At 43.8% G+C, this 17,905-nt stretch overlaps 1 protein-coding gene across 2 annotated transcripts; it reads left to right on the top strand.

The window, feature by feature from the left end:
• Positions 1-4,501: 4,501 nt before the first annotated feature.
• Positions 4,502-16,720, top strand: mmel1 (membrane metallo-endopeptidase-like 1). 2 transcript variants are annotated; one of them, XM_062564034.1, is made up of 24 exons: positions 4,502-4,692; positions 7,134-7,310; positions 7,716-7,760; positions 8,087-8,146; positions 8,323-8,484; positions 8,580-8,660; positions 9,166-9,261; positions 9,682-9,800; positions 10,084-10,149; positions 10,554-10,688; positions 10,936-11,025; positions 11,181-11,317; positions 11,416-11,509; positions 11,611-11,739; positions 12,127-12,225; positions 12,303-12,386; positions 12,471-12,574; positions 14,920-14,978; positions 15,088-15,207; positions 15,360-15,493; positions 15,611-15,676; positions 15,757-15,852; positions 15,972-16,048; positions 16,405-16,720. In XM_062564034.1, the coding sequence occupies exons 2-24, from the start codon at positions 7,154-7,156 to the stop codon at positions 16,502-16,504; spliced, it is 2,310 nt and encodes a 769-aa protein (XP_062420018.1). In that variant the 5' UTR covers positions 4,502-4,692; positions 7,134-7,153; the 3' UTR covers positions 16,505-16,720. The 2 variants fall into 2 exon arrangements, with proteins under 2 accessions (XP_062420018.1, XP_037303973.2); XM_037448076.2 differs by lacking the exon at positions 4,502-4,692 and having other exon boundaries at positions 7,716-7,754.
• The last annotated feature ends 1,185 nt before the right edge of the window (positions 16,721-17,905 follow it).

Here is a 17,905-nt window from a genome sequence, read left to right as displayed (position 1 = left end):
CCTTTGTTGAACTGCTTCGACGTAAACTAAAGAAGGCAAAGGATAAAAACCCGAAGCCAAGGTACACATTCACCCTGTTAACCATGTGTGAGGTGTGTGTGTGTATGCGTGTGTGTGTGTGTGTGTGTATGCGTGAGCTCGTGGTTCCAACAATAAAATGGGCCATTAGTCCTTTTAAAAGCGGCTACGTCTCCCAACCAGCCGCTTATATTTTCCTGGAACCAGGCATCTCCAAATAAATGCTAGTTGGGTAAGACTGTGACAAAGCACAAGAAGAGGAGGTCACATCAGAGAGAAAAAGAGGAGTGCATGGGAGAAGGAGGTGGATCCGACCAAACAGGATTGGTGAGGGAAGTGTTTTGTGCTGATAAAGAAAGGGAAAAGGTTCGATTTTCCCCTCCACTGGACAGATAGAGATGGATGCCATTAAGATAAGGTGGATTAGACCCGCCGCCTGACTGTTCTCGCTGCTGCGACCCGAGGACAGGTGGAGAGTAAAAGATCCCATCCGGGGGGGGGGGGGGGGGGGGGGGGGGGGTTGTGATCACGGTTCATGTGTACTTGAGAGGATGAGGGTTGGAAGGATATCTATTGGATTTGTCCCATGACCACGAAAGATTTTAATAATGGGTGGATGAAGTATTCATAACTTTATGTAAAGTCCAGGATTAAATACGTCACTGAAGTCAAATGCTGGTTGAGGCTTCATTAACTGTTAATTTGGTCTTCTTCGTGTCCCTGGGACCCAACCGATATCTTCACAAATGGAGACCAGACTTCTTAACCAGCCGAAAATTCCATCATCAATAGTCTATATGTCAACATGAACTGGTAATGACACAAATACAAACATTTTCCAAACAGCCGTAGCAGTAGCCGAGACCCCATGTCTTTAGATGTTGTTGTTCCAAAGCATTATGCCTGGTCACGCTCAGGTCTGACCTTCTGCTAGCAAGAAGAATGGCAATGAAAATGTCCAGAGTGATGGCGCAGTGGTTGCCCGTATTTCAACACATCACACCTGGAGACGGTGATTTAATGGCCCGCTGATGGACGAGACGGGGGGAGAGAGAGAGAGAGAGAGACCAGGCGGTCCGCTTCAGGTCCGGGTTCCCGTGAGTTACTCGGCACTGGGGCTTCACGTCGGGGGCCTTCGATGTCACCGCTGTGCTTAATGAGCCGTGTGCTCCCCCCCCCCGTGAGTAACTGCCACGTTCTCCTCCTTCGATTTACTGCATCTGTTTTTAACGGGCCTCTGCCTTTGTTTTCGTGGTCCGAGGGACGACGATGAATCCAACGGAACGCCAACCCGGGCCGACAAGAGAGTGTGAGGACGACCAACGCTGTCTGGTGGCACCAAACAGGCGCCAACAATCGATGCCTCTATTTCATCCAGCGAGCCGGCCTCATACAAGCAGGCCTGTAGCACTGTGAGTGCTTGTAAAGATACAAAATGTAAGCTAGTACCGCCTCGTCACAATGAATGAGCTTCTTGCTCAAAAACAGCCTGGGCTTTAAGCTTTAATCACTGGCTCAGTTATAATTGATCTGTAAGAGGAGGAGAATGTAAAGCACTGATTGGCACTGTTGTAAAGCTCAAAAACAGGGAGCAATAAACGTGTTCAATGCTGATTAATGAATCCGGCTGCACACAACGAACACGTCGTTGTCGCATCCAGGTCTTCTGTTGAAATGTGAGAGTCTGTCGTTCGTTCCATGTTGCGCAAACTGAAATTTAACATAATTTGTCCGTTATGCAGTTTTTACCGAAAATATGTAAACTGTCATGGAACAGCGACATCCTTCTCTCTCCTGTTTCCAGGAACAGGTCGTATTTTTCTACCACAGGCTTTTAGCGAAGTTGAGCGGTCTTCTCCATCAAATGCATACGATGGTATTCATCAACAACACTCTAATTAAAAAGCTTTCAAGCTTGTTTATCAGATCGACCAATCAGTGAAGCAACCCAGTGTTTGTTTGTGGCCTGTGTGATGATAAACATATGCGGCCTTTACGGCAAACGAATCAACAATAATCAAATTTGAAGTTCTCCACTCATAATGCAATTAGACTCTCGTAATTAAAGGTTTTGGAAAAAAACGAGGATACTGTCCATCACATGCAAATATCCAGAATGGAAACCGCAGCAAAGATTCCATTTTTAACCAGCTTTTTTGTTTGAAGTTAGTTAACCACAAAACAAGCCAAAACCTTTTCTGACTCCGGTGCGACCAAACCTTTAAAAGCATGAATTTCATTTCATTTCAACGAATGAAGTAGAGATCCATTAGTGAGAAAAGAACTAAATAAAAAAAGCTTTCAGAGGCATGAATCCAATATTTTCTTAAATTTCATTGGTCTTGGGTCACACCGGTGTATGCGTCTCGTGCTTTCCATGCACGCACACCAGTGTGTGCAGGATGACTTCATAGTTCAGATGGACAGAGAGTTGACCCCGACCACTTATGCTTGATTACATGCGCTCTTTTGGCCTTTTCTGAATTCTGTGAGGACATCTCTCCCCGTAGGGACAACATGTGGACCTTGAGCGGTCATCGAAGAGCGTGCTCACATGTGACATGACTTAGTGCAAATAATTTGGAATATGATAAACAGCATATTTAGAGCGTTCAGTTTCGAATGAACATTTGGATTTATTTTGGGACCTTTTCCTAGCTTCAGGATTATTTAACACAGTGATCATCCTTCAACACAAAAAAAGAGCGTTTTGCATGATTGCAAAATTCTTAACCAGCTTTATTCAAGGGAATAGCAAGGTTAGACTCAAATGCAGAAAAAGTAATGAGGCAGAAAGCGTTTCAACAACTTCATCAAAAGATCCTAAGAGTCTTCAAAAACAGTCATAACCTACAAATGCCAACACCACATTACTATGCAAACAAGCCATGAATAAAAAACAGAATGGCTGTTTTGCCTTGATGCCGAAAGCCACCTTGAGAACAAACTGCACAGGTTCCAGAAACAACCTCCACACAAAGCAAGCGCCTTGGTTTCGGGTTCCCGTACCAGTGACCACGAGGAAGGAGCCGTGAGGAGATCCTGCCACTTAAGAGTGTACACCCCTTAATAAAAGACAGCTTAACTTTAAAACAGCTGTCACCTTGTCAGGGATCAAGCAAAAAGAGAGTGTTGTCCACACTTACTCTTTTATACAGACATGCAATGGGGACGCCTGTCTTTCATCTCCATGGACACAGCAGCCGGAATGAGACGAAACATACAGTAACTGCAATGAACAAGTGTCTGCGTTCTTCCTATGTCCATTTCAGTGTTTGACTCACTATATATACACACATATATGCATATTTACATATTAACAAAAGAGAACAGGTGGAGTAAAACTCATAGTTACGGTAACTTTGACTATCCACACACTAATGTTCCTCCATCCCCCACAACATCCAAAGGCATCTGCTCAAATAGGGCCGTCCATTGGAAGGATCTCGCTGGCATCATGTCTAGGTGAAGTGTCAATTACTTCCTCATCTTTGGTCCAACCCTTATGACATCACTACAGATGTCATATCGTGTGTGTCACAATATTGCACTTCACACGAGGAATATGTGCGCTGAGACATCCTCCCTGCTCAATAAAACCTATGAATAAATGATGAATTCTGTGGCATACCTTGACCCCCCCGCCGCGTTGCGCTCCATCAGCCGTGTATGATGTGAAATGTCTGGAAGCTTCGTCACTTCCAAACATTTCTGAGACATCATCTGTGATTAGATTTAACGAGGGCTGCACGTGCATTGTTGTCGCAATGTTATGGCATCAAAAAGGTTCTTCAGCGCATTAAATGCACGTTTTATCTTGGTCTCAATCCACGATGACCATGTGTTGACTCTGTCATCTTGTCTTGGGTTGGATCGGCTACCTGAGCAACTAAGCCAAACGCACTCTTCCCTTTCATCATCGGCTAATTAGTGTGGTTAATCAGGCTGATAATGAGCCTGGGCGCTGTGCCATTTCATTCTGACACCAGGCCAGGGTTCAGATCCCCTCAGAGATCTGCCTGAGGATGGCTCTTCCTGGACCAAAGAGGAAAAAGAGGGATGACGAGAGTGCCGGGGATGAGGGGGTTTTCATGATTACTGTAAGTCATAACTCCACAATTCATATGGCTGCAGGGATGAAACAATCTGACTTAAAATGTCTTGGAACTCTGGTCACTGTTATCTGTCTACAGGCTGCTTTAGGAACATGTTTTTCTTTATCTTTATCTTTGCACACAATTTATTTACAAAAGTGTTATCTCCTCAGATGAAAAAGGGGAATTGATGCATTACTGTCACACGTCATGTTAAAAGTCGTAATCCGACTCAACCCCACACGACAAGCACACATCCACAATATCTCCTGTAGTCGAAAACCATCCAGTAGCCTACCATCACCTCCCATCTGTCTCTCCTCCCTCCCTCCCTCCCTCCCTCCCTCCCTCTCCCCATCTCTTGCTCTGCCTCAGTCTCTGCTGCCTCATTTATTCCCCGAGCAGCACACTGAGCTGGATAACGTCTCATTCAACCCGCAGCACTGACTCATTTCTCCACACACCAGCTCTGAGTGGATTCTCAGCAGGGGTGTTTGAGATATTAGCTCGCTGTGGTGAGGAGAGGGAAGGGGGGAGGAGGGGGGGAGTGCTCAGGGACTTCTACCATCCACCTACAAAGGTAAGCCTCTGGATCCTTTAGATTGCATTGCTCTTCGCCCTGCAAGCACCAAAGTGAAGGTAGTTGAAGTTAGCCACCTGAAACTGCAGCCTTGAGCCATCACTTGTGTCCCAGGACAGATTTATAAGACTTTTTTTCCCGGTTTTGTTCTCAATGGACATTTGTACATCTGGTAAATCAATGCTGTCATGAAGAAAGCCTTGAAGCTGTATGGTCAGTAACATGTGGAATAACAGTGAGTTGGTGGTCTGACCCCATGTTAATCCTTGTTTTGTTTAGAGCAGTAAGTTTAGAGAACAGTACCAGTCACTGATTGTAATCGTAATGTGCTTAAGAGAACTGAAAACACGTAGTACGGATTGGTCTCACTTTCAAAATGTTTATTTTATTTTGACATTGCCTTGTTAAAGTACTTCATGCAAATGCTTTGCTTTGTATCATGCCAACAAAAACGTGCTTTTTTCCTTACCTTCTTGAGACACATGAAATTGTTATTTGAGGTCAGTCTCGCGGTTCATAAACAAACACATTTTGTGACAAAAGTGTCACTAATCGGATCAGTACCTTCTTGCATTCATGCTCCGTTCACTGTTGACAGAGAGTTTTGCATTAATACCTTCTCATGATCCTCTGCATACGTTGATTCCTCAGGTAAAGTCCTTTTTCTTCTGACGATACAATCATTTGAAACTAATATAACATATAGAGTCAGTGTTGCGCTTGTTAAAGGTTAACATGAGATCAAAGTGCAGTTCCCACGGATGAAAATTAGTTCAAGTTCAATTCTTTATTTTGTTCCCTTTTTAAACTAGTTTGATGCTGTGTCTTATTAGTCTGACTTTTATTAGGGTCTGGTCCCACACCGACAGCTAAGGGACAACATCATAACACTGACCAGTTACTGTCACTTTAACTTTTTATACAGTTTACATTGCTCTATATACAGTATGTGTATACACACACACACACACACACTATTACATACACATTTCTATATATATATATACACACGTATATATGTATGTTGTGTGTGTTAGTAGTCATATTGCTGCTATAGCTTCCCAGTCAACTTGTATCTTCCAAAACATCCCATTTTAACTGGCATTTCAGTCTTTTAGTGTTTTTTAGAACCTCTGGAAATGGAAAGAGGCTATGAACATTATGCATAGGTCTGGAGTTGCTTACACATACAACTAGAAATATATGTTTCTAAAACAAGGAGAAATTTAAGAGAAATGCTGCAGAGTTTAACATCTAGGATAGATATTTATTTGTCATCCTATTGGACATATAGTTTGCTATTCACACAGTCATTACACATTCTGTGCAGTCTAAAGCTGAGGATGTCAGTGGAGCTCTCACAAGCCCCTTCCTGCTCTTCATCACTGTAGTGCCAGACATGTGCCCATGAGTATTCATCAAGAAGGGCTAATGGGGCACAGCAGTGTGAAGCTCTGATTTACAGCCCGGCCCCTGTCAGGCCTTAATGACAGGGCAATGGGGCTGGTTATGGAGAAACAGGTGCAGCCGACTGAATAGATGCAAAGCAATGCCGCTGAAAGCCACGGGTGATTGTCATTTTGTCCCCTGCACAAATGCTCATTTGCAATATTGTGTTCACACACACATAATTATTGTGCATGGAAATAAGCCCTCTTTACGTAGGCTCATGGCTTGAAGCCCTGTGTAGTCAGCAATAGTACGTTTAATGGTTAGTTTACTGACTAAATGTCACATCCAATATGCACAACAACTCCTTATCCACATTAACAGCAGATGGAGGTCCATGATAGAGTGAGCAGTAATATCCTAAATAAACTACACTTGAGTGACGTAGAGATTTAAACATGTGACATAAATGCAAAAAATCTATGTTATATAACATTTTAATATATAATATGTAACCCTTCAACATAATGATGGACCCATAATTTGGGAACCAATGAGTAAATGTGTCTAAATCGTCATAAGAAAGCTAAGCAAGAGAATGCAACCATTGTGTCATCTTCAACTATCAACCAATTCCAAGAGGACATTGATGGAAAGTAGATAAGTTGTAGGAAATGTTTCTCAGTTTTTAATCAAAGCTGTCATAGCTGTTAAATGTGAGAAATGAAATACAGAAAGGTCAGTTTTGTTGAGCACAGGCTCAAAAAACAAGTAATGAAAAGGCTATTAAAATGAACATGTTGAGAAAAGAATAACACGCAGAGTGACAGACTGATGTTGTGCAAAGAGCCCGGCACAGTTTCACAACTCTTGTCAGTGAAGTTGTTGTAGGTGTTCAGCAGTGGAAGCTCACTCACTGCAGGTCAGCTGGCACATTTTACTGATGGATCACTGCACAGCCCACACACACACACACACACACACACACACACACAAGCACTCGTATCTCTATGCCTGGACCATCCCACACTCCAATGGTGTCTATCCCTCAGAGCCGGCAGTGAGGAGGAATATGGGCAAATCCGAAAGCCAAATGGATATCATGGAGAAATCAAGTAAATCAGGAAAGCGTCGTTGGACCTTTGCAGAAATCGGTCTGTCTGTTCTGCTGCTGTTGGTCAGCTGTGCCTTGGCCGGACTGATAGTCCTCTACACATCGATTGTGAAAGGTAATGGCTGTGTCAGGCTCACTGTGGAAAGATACAGAAATCACAGACGACAGCTGTAAGGGACGCAGCGGCTGTGTTTTTTTTTTTTTTTGTGTGGCTGTAAGCTGACACTGACACGGGATTCTGATCCTGACCCGAGGAATGCTTTGAGATATGAATATGACATTGTGTAAAGCAAGATACTAATGTGTCATCTGTTTTTTGGATATTTTTAAAGATTAATGTTGGTAACCAAAATGAGCAAAATAAACCTAATGATATATTTACTGTAGACAGAAGCAGGGAATGCTTTTTTTTTACTGTTTGACTGAACTGAATTAAAATGATCTTGTTTTAATGTTAAATTGTCAATGCAATTTAGAATAAAGTCATCCTGACTGTGTGTGCTTCTTCCAACCAATACAGAACAATCCACCAAGAAGAGTGTGTCGAGGAGCCCAACAGGTGAAGGTGAGGCGAGGTGGCTTTAAGCTTGTGAGCTGGACAGAGGACGTGCTGTGTGATAAGTGTGATGTCAGAGCCCGCACCTCCGATAGTCCAGTCTGGTACTGTAATACTGTAATTCCCTGCGGTGCCGGATCAGCAGTGCCACACAACAGTTACTGCTGACAAAGACATTGTCAGTCACAAACACACACACAAAATCCTTCCTCGTTGATCGAGGCTATTTGGAATGACCCTTTTTTTTTTTTTAACTTGTCTCATTTGGTGTGTCGTTTTTTTTCCAAAAACCTCTGCCTCCTTTCTCACAAATTGCTGACCCCTGATTTTTCCAGGCCAGCTGTTTCGCTCCGGCCACGACAGTGTGTGCACAACTGCGGACTGTGTTACTGCAGGTGAGGGGGGACTGTTTATTTCTTAGCCCTTCCTGCTGTGTCATTCTGCAAACAATTACAAACCCCCCGTCGATGCAGAAAAGCCGGCCAAATGTGGATCATCCTAATCTTGTCTCTCTTTCTCTTTCCAAACCCCCCCCCACCTCCCTCATCTTGTTCTCGGTGATACCTACAAGCTGCCCGGCTCTTGCAGAACATGGATGATTCCGTAAAGCCATGCGATAATTTCTACCAGTATGCTTGCGGGGGTTGGCTGGAGAGACACGTTATCCCAGAGACGAGCTCCCGCCACAGCGTCTTTGACATTTTGAGGGACAAGCTGGAGATTGTCCTCAAAGGTCAGCTGGGTTCGGTCTTCGGGGGTTGCGTTGGGAGCCGCGCGCGTGGGCGTCTTTCAGAGGCGACACGTCTGCTTGTGCTTTTGCTGTTGCAGGTGTTCTTGAGACGGAGAATGGACAGGACCGAATCGCCATCAGGAAGGCCAAAGTCCTCTACAACTCCTGCATGAACGAGAGTAAGACTTCCTTTTTTTAAGGGAAGGAAGTGAGAAAACACAATATGTTATTTTTTCCTAAATGCAATTTAGTATTAAATAAAGGTTTTTTCAGTACCCACCAATATAGCAATATATGAGATGTATTACTGATTATATAATGTACTCAAGTGATGCTGTCTGCCCACGGCTGAAGTGTATGGAAATGGATTAATTCAGAATGATTAATCCACTTAAGTTAAGGTTTTGCTATAATGCGAATACCACGCTGAGCTTCCTAGCCTCTGAGGCTGAGGTGACAGTATTAAAACACAAAACAATCCTCCTTGAAGCGTCTCCATACTGATCCAAGAACCAACATTACCGCCTAGAGAGGGCAAGAGAAAACGTTATCAAATGTAGTGTTTCTTAAGGCACATTATGACCTTAAGACGCATCGTCTTACAGTACGAGTCGTGCAAAGGCAACAGTGTTGTTGTGTCTCATAAGTTGTGTGTGTGTGTTTTTTTTTTTTTTTTACCTGCAGCCGCCATAGAGCAGCGCGACTCGCAGCCCCTCCTGAAGCTCATCGAGAGCATCGGAGACTGGCCCGTGGCGTCAGATGCCTGGAACACCACTACAGGTAGAAAAACACGGCCTGACCCACGTGTGCAGCTCCTTCTGTCAGAACGCGCACGTGCAACACACACATCCTCGCCAACAAGACCTCGCGCCTCCCCTCGTGACATTGCTCTATATATTCGCACCGAGTTGCCAAGTGTGAGTTTTTGTTGGCGGGATCAAAGGGGGCCGGGGTCCTCACTCGTGACCGTGAAGGCTGTTTGAAATAGTCCACCGAGCTATTCCCCCCCCCCCCCCCCCCCCCCCCCTGAGCTGCTAGGCTCGGGCCACTTTAATTAAATGCAATCACGGAGGTCGGCTCAATCGGAATTAAACCACACGCACACGCAGATTTACACAGAGAGCCCAGCAAAGAAATCATTCTTTAGGGCAAGATAACTGTTTTAACTGAATTAAGAGTTATTATTTTGTGCTGCTGCAGAGGAAGCATGGAGCCTCGAGGACACACTGGCGAAGCTCACGGCTCGTTTCCACAAGAAGGCCCTGCTGGACATGTACGTGTGGACGGACGACCGAGATTCTCGGCAGCACATCATTTATGTAAGTTAACAAAAGAGAAATGACACGTGATCACGTGATGTCACGATGGAGTCCGTTAGTATCCGACTTGTCTGCTCACACGCATTCATCATACTGAAGATCATACTAAGTCACAAATTCATGGTTTTCATTTTCCCAAAAAGTCAAGTCACTTTAACTATTATGAGTTAACTCGTCCTTGTAAAAGCTGTGCATTTGTGGGTTTTAACATATGCACCATATCCTTTTAACTAAACTGTTTAAAACAGACCAAATGGCTTAATTGTTATTCTGGGTTTATTAGATTGACCAACCAGGACTTGGCATGCCGTCAAGAGACTATTATTTCAATGATGGAAACTACAAAAAGGTGAGGTCTTCAAAAATCTGATCACTCAAACCAAAAATCTACTTATTTTCTGACTTGTCCTTCTCCTTCTTTTTGTCATGTTTCTGAGACATTCAGCATGCTTCAATGAATTAAGTGATTCTGTTCATGGGGCTATTAAAGAATGATAGGCCACATTTAAAAACTCAACAGAAAGCAATTCAATGTCAGTTATTTTTTTTAAATTCATTTTATACAAGAAACACAGTCAAGAAACTGTCCACAGTCACATTAATAATTTCTGCTTTTATACATCGAGGCATTATCCTTAGTTTATTTTAGGAAAATAATATTTGATTGGTACAATTATCTCCATTCACCCCCTAATCAAGGTTTTTTAATTTAATTTAAGAAAAACATTTTATTAGCTTTTGCTTGTCCCATAGGTACGAGAGGCCTACCTACATTTCATGGTTTCTATTGCGAAGATAACCCGCGAGGACAGGAACTTAACTCAGGACGAAGACCGTGTTTGGGAGGAAATGATGCAGGTGCTGGAGCTGGAGACAGACATCGCCAATGTGAGTGTCGACCACAACGAGAAAAAGGTTCCTCCTCTTTGCTCCCACTAAACGAACACAGTGGGCTGCATTTGATGGGGAGAAAGGGGATCTGCAAAGCTTACGACCGTTGTTTCAGTTTAGCATTGCATCTGTCTGGCAGGAGGAGATTGAGGAACGGGACATAGCGGACGAAAGGAGCTAAATGTGAATATACTGAACCCAGCATGACTTGATAGAAGGCGTCTTCCTTTGTGTCATTGGACAGGCCACATCACCAGCAGAGGAACGCCAAGATGTGACTGTTCTCTACTACAAGACGACCCTGGGAGAGCTGCAGAGCACCTTCAGTTTTAATGTTTGTGTGATTTCCCTTCTGATCTTTTCTTTGCACACAAGTGCAATCAGGGCACCGGTGTAAATTGTTTGCTTCTCCCAGATTCACGGTGCCACTTGAAGGCTCGCCATCAAAGATATTTGACATGCAAAATGTCTCCAACTTTTGTTTTCCAGGGTTTTAACTGGACACAATTTATTCAAGGTGTGCTGTCTAGTGCGTCCGTGGAGTTGAAGCTAGAGGAGGAGGTGGTGGTTTACAGCTCCCCTTACCTTGAGAGGATGAACGATGTTCTTCCCAAACACAGTGTCAGGTAAGTGTAAGAGACTGCCGCCGACAGGAGACCATGAACATCAAATGATCCAATAATACTGCAATTCTGCGTAACACGTAAGCACTTTGTGTTCGCAGAACTATGCAGAACTACCTCACCTGGCAACTCGTCATCGACAGAGTTAACAGCTTAAGTCGCCGTTTCAAGGACGCCAGAGCCCGTTACAGGAAGGTGAGGAGAGTGACACAACACAGCCTCGCACATTACAATGAGCTCATTCAAAAATGTAACTCTGAGGCGACGGTGGTCTCTGTGCGTGTCTGCACGGTCAGACGCTCTATGGGACCACTGTGGAGGACGCTTGGTGGCGAGAATGTGTCCGTTATGTCCAGAGCAGCATGGAGAACGCAGTTGGAGCTCTGTACGTGCGGGAAACCTTTGCTGGTGAAAGTAAACAAATGGTGAGTCCTTCTCTTCTGTAAAGGGCAACCTGGTATTGAAATTCATGGAATAATGTGCATTATGCCCCACTATATCAAGGAAATGGATTCAGAACAATTTCTCTCTATGTGTTGTTAACAATTTTGTGCTCTTTGGCGTTAAGTGCACTTTTGCTACATTGAGTGAAACTTCGTTCACTTTTCCCTCCCAAGTGGTACATTTGATGATGGAGATGACATCGCAATTATTAAAAATGCATTGCCTTCACCATGGATTTTTTTTGCAAATGCATTATTAATTATGTGGGGGGGAATCACTTTGTTTCACGAAATGCATTATGTTATCTAGGACCCCATTGCCAGGACATTTTTTGTGAGTGAATGGGAGTGTGATTACACTGTTCTCAGGTCAGTGACCTTATCGGTAAGATCCAGAAAGCCTATGTGGAAACACTGGAGGAGTTGAGTTGGATGGATTCTCCCTCAAAGGAGAAGGCAAGAGAGAAGGTAAAGCACACAACCAAGCCGAGCAAATACGAGTGCATCTCTTGATGTTTATCATTATTGTTCTGCACGTCATGTAGGCCATGGCGATCAAGGAGCACATTGGCTATCCAGATCATATTCTGCAGGAGAGCAACCTGAAGCTCGACCAGGAGTACGCTCATGTAAGTAAGAGCTGGGTCTGTTTACAAGTCACGCTGGGAGAAAGCCGGAATATGTCACTGATCTGAGATGTTTTCTCTTTCCAGCTGAATTTCAGTGAAGAATACTACTTTGAGAACATCCTTGAGAACCTGAAGTCCGAAGCACATAAGAGTCTAAAGAAGCTCCGAGAACCGGTTGACCCTGACTTGTAAGCTGCTGATACATCTGACTAATCCAATCGGCAGAGGTGTGGACTCGAGTCATGTGACTTGAGACTCGACTCGACAAAACGTACAAAGACTTGCAACTCGACTTGGACTTGAACACCGATGACTCGTGACTTGACTTGGACTCGAGCCTTTTGACTCGAGAAGACTTGCTACTTCCCATGAAAACTGGGGTAAACATTTTCACACCACCGCGCCGCTCTGTTTATCTGCATCTGTCAAAAAAATGTGCGCCACCTGTATGCAGAGAGCGCGCGCTGCCTGAACATCATCCAATCACTGCAGTCCATTTGACCGTATCAACGAGACAGCTCGTTCATGGTTACAAAAATCGGGATTTTTGAACCCGGATACAGACTCCGATGGAAATCCTCGCCAACATTATGTCAACGTCCGTTTTAAAGTAGTGTAATGAGCTGAGTTAAAGTTATTAGTTAATCAGTTATGCAGATGTTGCATGTGTTCACGTTATGCTCCGTTACCAGCTGTAGTTACGCGAGACAACCCGAGTTTTGGGGGGCCGTGTATGCGGAAGTGTTCGTTCGGCGTGGTGACGGCCAACAGTGACCGAAGTTGAGTTGTTTTATATAAATAAATGCAGCGGAGATGCAAGCCAGTCATCGCCTCCTTATTTACGCTGCAGCATTGGGGTGAGCGTTACAGTACTATAACACAGTCACAGTCGATCCACCATTACCCTTCCCTTTGTAGTCTAGGTCTGTGAGGCAGCGCACCATCACCCAGGGTTCCCCGTCCCCACTATAATAAAATGACTCGAAATGACTTGAAACTAAAATGGTACGACTTGTGACTCGACTTGAGACTTGTTGGCTTTGACTTGTGACTCGACTTGGGACTTGCTTCGTCATTGACTCGACTTGACTCGGGACTCGAGGGCAATGACTTGAGACTTGCTTGTGACTTGCATAACAATGACTTGTTCCCACCTCTGCCAATCGGACCTCACCAGTAAAGCTCGGGGTGGTGGTCAACATGGAAGCTCATTGAGCTCAGTGAAATCTCTTGACACAACACATTACATTACTTGTCATTTAGCTGACGCATTTATCCAAAGCGACTTACAATAAGTGCATTTCAACCGTGGAGATACTCAAACAAGTAACAAGCAAAGAGTCGCGATCTCGCCGAGTGCTTTTCTCTCTCTGAGGGAGGAACAAGCAGCTTGGCAGATGCAGAGTGGATGTGGGGTTTAACCATGTCCTGGATGTAGACTGGACCCGATGCATTCACAGCATGGTATGTGAGAACCAATGTTTTGAACTGGATGCGGGCAGCCACTGGTAACCAGTGAAGAGAACGGAGAAGTGGTATGGTGTGGGAGAATTTCAGAAGGTTGAAGACCAGTCGAGCTGCTGCATTCTGGAAGAGCTGCAGAGGTCGAATGGCGGTAGCAGGGAGACCTGCCAGGAGAAAGTTACAATAGGCAGGAGATGACAAGATCCTGAATCAGTACCTGTGCTGCCTTCTGAGTGGGAAGGGGTTTGTATTCTCCTGATGTTGTACGCCGTGTACCTACAGGATCGTGTTGTCGCTGTGATGTTGGGAGTCAGGGAGAGTTGGCTGTCAAGTGTCACACCGAGGTGCCTGGCAGTCAGAGATTGAGAGTTGGTGTAGATAGAGAAGAGGAGGGGAGCCAGGACGGAGCCCTGAGGAACTCCAGAAGAAAGTGGACAAGGTAGTAAGTGAACAAGGTTGCGACACAGATCCTCTCCAAGTTACCCAGTAGGTAGGATGAGAGCAGGGAGAGAGCAGAGCCTGAGACTCCAAGTTCCTGAAGGGAGGAGATAAGGATCTGGTTGTTTACTGTGTCAAATGCTGCAGAACGTTCCAGAAGGATGAGGACAGAGGAGAGGCGGCTCTAGCAGTGTGGAGGTGCTCTGAGATAGCGAGGAGAGCAGTCTCTGTGGAATGGCCCGCCTTGAAGCCCCGAATGGTGGGGGTCAAAGAGGTTGTTACGGTGGAGATAGGAGGAGAGTTGGTTAAAGATGGCACGGTCAATATTTTTGGACAGAAAAGGAAGAAGAGATAACGGTCTGTCGTTGGCGCTTTCTTAAGTGAGGTTGATATGACATATGTATTTGTGGGCCATCTTTGTTTCCAAGGCAGTAAATAGACTTGTTCTCACCCAGATCATTAAAATAATGTATTTTCTAAAATATCTAAAGGCTTTCTGTGTCAAATAAACTCCAAAGAATATTGAAAAAAGAAGGTCTAAATATTTAATGCAGAGAAATTGGCTCTGTCTTTAAATAAAAATGAAGTTTAATGTTTTTTTAATATCAATAATGGACCGCTCACCCCTCAGGTGGATCATTGGTGCTGCTGTGGTGAATGCTTTCTACTCACCCAACAGAAACCAGATTGGTAAGAGATTTGCCTCTGTGGAAAAATGCGACGTGCTTTTTTTGACTGTAACAGAGTTGAGTCTCAGTAAAATCCGGTTTATTGCTGTTGTGTGTTTGTTTTTTTCCAGTGTTTCCGGCAGGAATCCTGCAGCCGCCCTTCTTCAGTAAACAGCAGCACCAGGCTCTTAACTTTGGTGGAATAGGAATGGTCATCGGACATGAGATCACGCATGGATTTGATGACAACGGTGAGGCCTCAACGATTCATCTCGGTCATTTTCAGCAGTTCATTGTTCTCTGTTATTTCAACGTAGTTTTCCGGGTTACACGAGTTACTGCTCTTCAGAGGATTCATGTTTGACAAACAGTCCTTTACGCGATGCGTCATGTTTCCTCACAGGGCGTAATTTTGACAGGGACGGAAATATGCTAAACTGGTGGAGTAATTACTCTGCTGAGCATTTCAAAGAGCAGTCCAAGTGCATGGTGCAACAATACGGCAACTTTAACTGGAAGCTGGCAGGTGGACAAAACGTAAGTGCCCAGAGACGAGTAATCCCAAACAGTGTGAACCGTTTATTAAGTGGCCGCCGCAATGAGTGTTTTCATGTCGGCCTGTGTGTGTGTGTGTGTGTGTGTGTCTGGCTGCAGGTCAGTGGAATCAGCACTTTGGGGGAGAATATTGCAGACAATGGAGGCATACGTCAAGCATTTAAGGTTTGATGTTGCACAAAACCACATGTTACTCGCAACAATGACAGAGTACCGAAATGTTGAGCTTGAGTGCGTGTTTACAGGCTTATCTGAAGTTGGTGGAGATGGAGGGTGAGGAGCCTCGTCTACCTGGTCTAGACATGGATCACAAGCAGCTTTTCTTTCTTAACTTTGCCCAAGTAAGTTTCAACAGTGGGGGGGGGGGGGGACACGGAATGTAAAGCAAGAGCAGAAAACTGCTTACTGTTGCTCACAATTACAGCATCTTTTTAAAATGATGGCTCATGTAATTTTCTAGGTGTGGTGTGGTGCTTATCGGCCTGAATATGCCAGCCAGTCCATCAAGACTGACTCGCACAGTCCATGGGAGTACAGGTACAGATACACAGGCTTTGGGCACAATAGGAGTATTTCAGGTAGTTTGATTGATTTAATGTAACTCGCGGATGTGACCTAGAATCTGTTGTGGAAAGTGCTTTTTTTCAAATATGCACTGCAAATCACTCAAATTAATGAGTTATTAACGAGAAACGGCGACAAGTCATGTGATCAGCTTCCAGCTAAACTGACTCCATCTATCCATTAGAACTGAGAATCTGTGGAAAACCCCCTTTTTTAACAAGCTGTGCTGAACTAAAAGAATCATGTGTTTGAGTTTTACCACGAGATTTATGTTCATATTTCAAATTGAACGCTTCGTCATGATCTTTTGTTTTTTCTTTTGACTTTAGGGTGCTTGGATCCCTCCAGAATTTTGAAGCCTTCTCAGAAGCTTTTCAGTGCCAAAAGGGCAGTAAAATGAACCCCAAGCAGAAGTGTCGCGTCTGGTAGAAAGTGCTACGCTTTTCAAATCAAAAGAACTAGTCGTGCTCCTTAAATCCAACGAGGAACGCTGCTTATTACAAATTGATTTGGGTTTGTGATGACGCTGATTTTTGCATTTAGTGCAGATGTAATTTAGAATGGATACAATCAGGAACCGCATCCTAGTTTGAAAACTAGCACATAAACGTATAAAATGTACTTATTAAAAGAAACTTGCTTGAGTATATGCCCAAGTTTGAAGTCTCTCGATGGGTAGGCTCTTATTCATTTTTTGGGGGGTTGTGTTCAATGGCAAATTAGGACTGGGTACATGAATCAAAAAAAGATGACCGTGTGGAAAAAGTTTAAGCTCATCCGGCTGGCTTTAAATGCTTGGCCTGCCTTCTTGAATTAATCCCTAAAAAGAATCTCTTGTGCAGATCTATCTATTATCATCAGGCACAGAGCAGCGTTTCTTCTGTGTTTTCGAGACAGTGAGCCACTTCACATGAAACAATAGAGAACAAATCAAACTCTGGCTGAAGATTATGAAATAAATGGAAGCTGCGGGCTTTGCCCTGAAGTAGAGCTACAATAGAATTAGTCACACTCTGAGAGTTTGTTCATTTACTGTTACATGAAACAAATTACCTAAAGACTTTAAGACTGTTAAATCTTTGCAGCTTTAACCTTAAATTAACATTCTAAGAGAGCTTCGGCTTTCAGCATTTTTACACTTACAGATTGGATAAACATAAAAGAAATGTACAAAGCTATTAGTGCTTTTTGGAGGATCATTGTTAATGTGAGTTTCTTCACCGTGTCCTGCAGATGATTTTTGCCCAGGACTCACTGCAGAAATGTAGGCGTAGGTCATGAAAGTTTTCCTTTAATGAAACCATATTTCAAATGTTTGGAAATACTGGTGGCCTGAAATGTTTTAGGCAGTGAGAAAAAGCATGTGTTGGAGATGGAGTGATGTGATAATGATAAAAAAAAAAAAAAAATGTATATCACTTAGTTGCATTAATAGTTAGTGCCAAGTTTAGATACAGTTTTGGGTTAAGTGCGTCTCTTTTATTCTGCTTCTGCATATTCAACCTTTCACCAGATGACTGAGACAGATGACATTGAATATCATAAGGTCGGCTTGAATCATATCTGTGAGTTTACGACTAAGTCAAACAAACATATTTCAAAAATATTTTCATTTCCTTCACACACAGTTATAACAAGACTTTAGCTTCTGGTAAAGCCAATAAAATGCTACGGGAGAAGAGGACCCCCCTCTCTCACACACACACACACACACACACACACACACACACTCACACATGGCAGCAGATGAAGTGGTTTGTCCCCTGATCTCACATTGATCACGGCTGTCGAAGATTAAAGGATGAAGTGCTGTGTGCTGAAGTGTGGTTA

Source organism: Pungitius pungitius, chromosome 8, assembly GCF_949316345.1.
Source record: "Pungitius pungitius chromosome 8, fPunPun2.1, whole genome shotgun sequence".
Classification (NCBI taxonomy): domain Eukaryota; kingdom Metazoa; phylum Chordata; class Actinopteri; order Perciformes; family Gasterosteidae; genus Pungitius; species Pungitius pungitius.
Note: the sequence above shows the minus strand (reverse complement) of the source record. Positions and strands in the feature narration are given on the sequence as shown.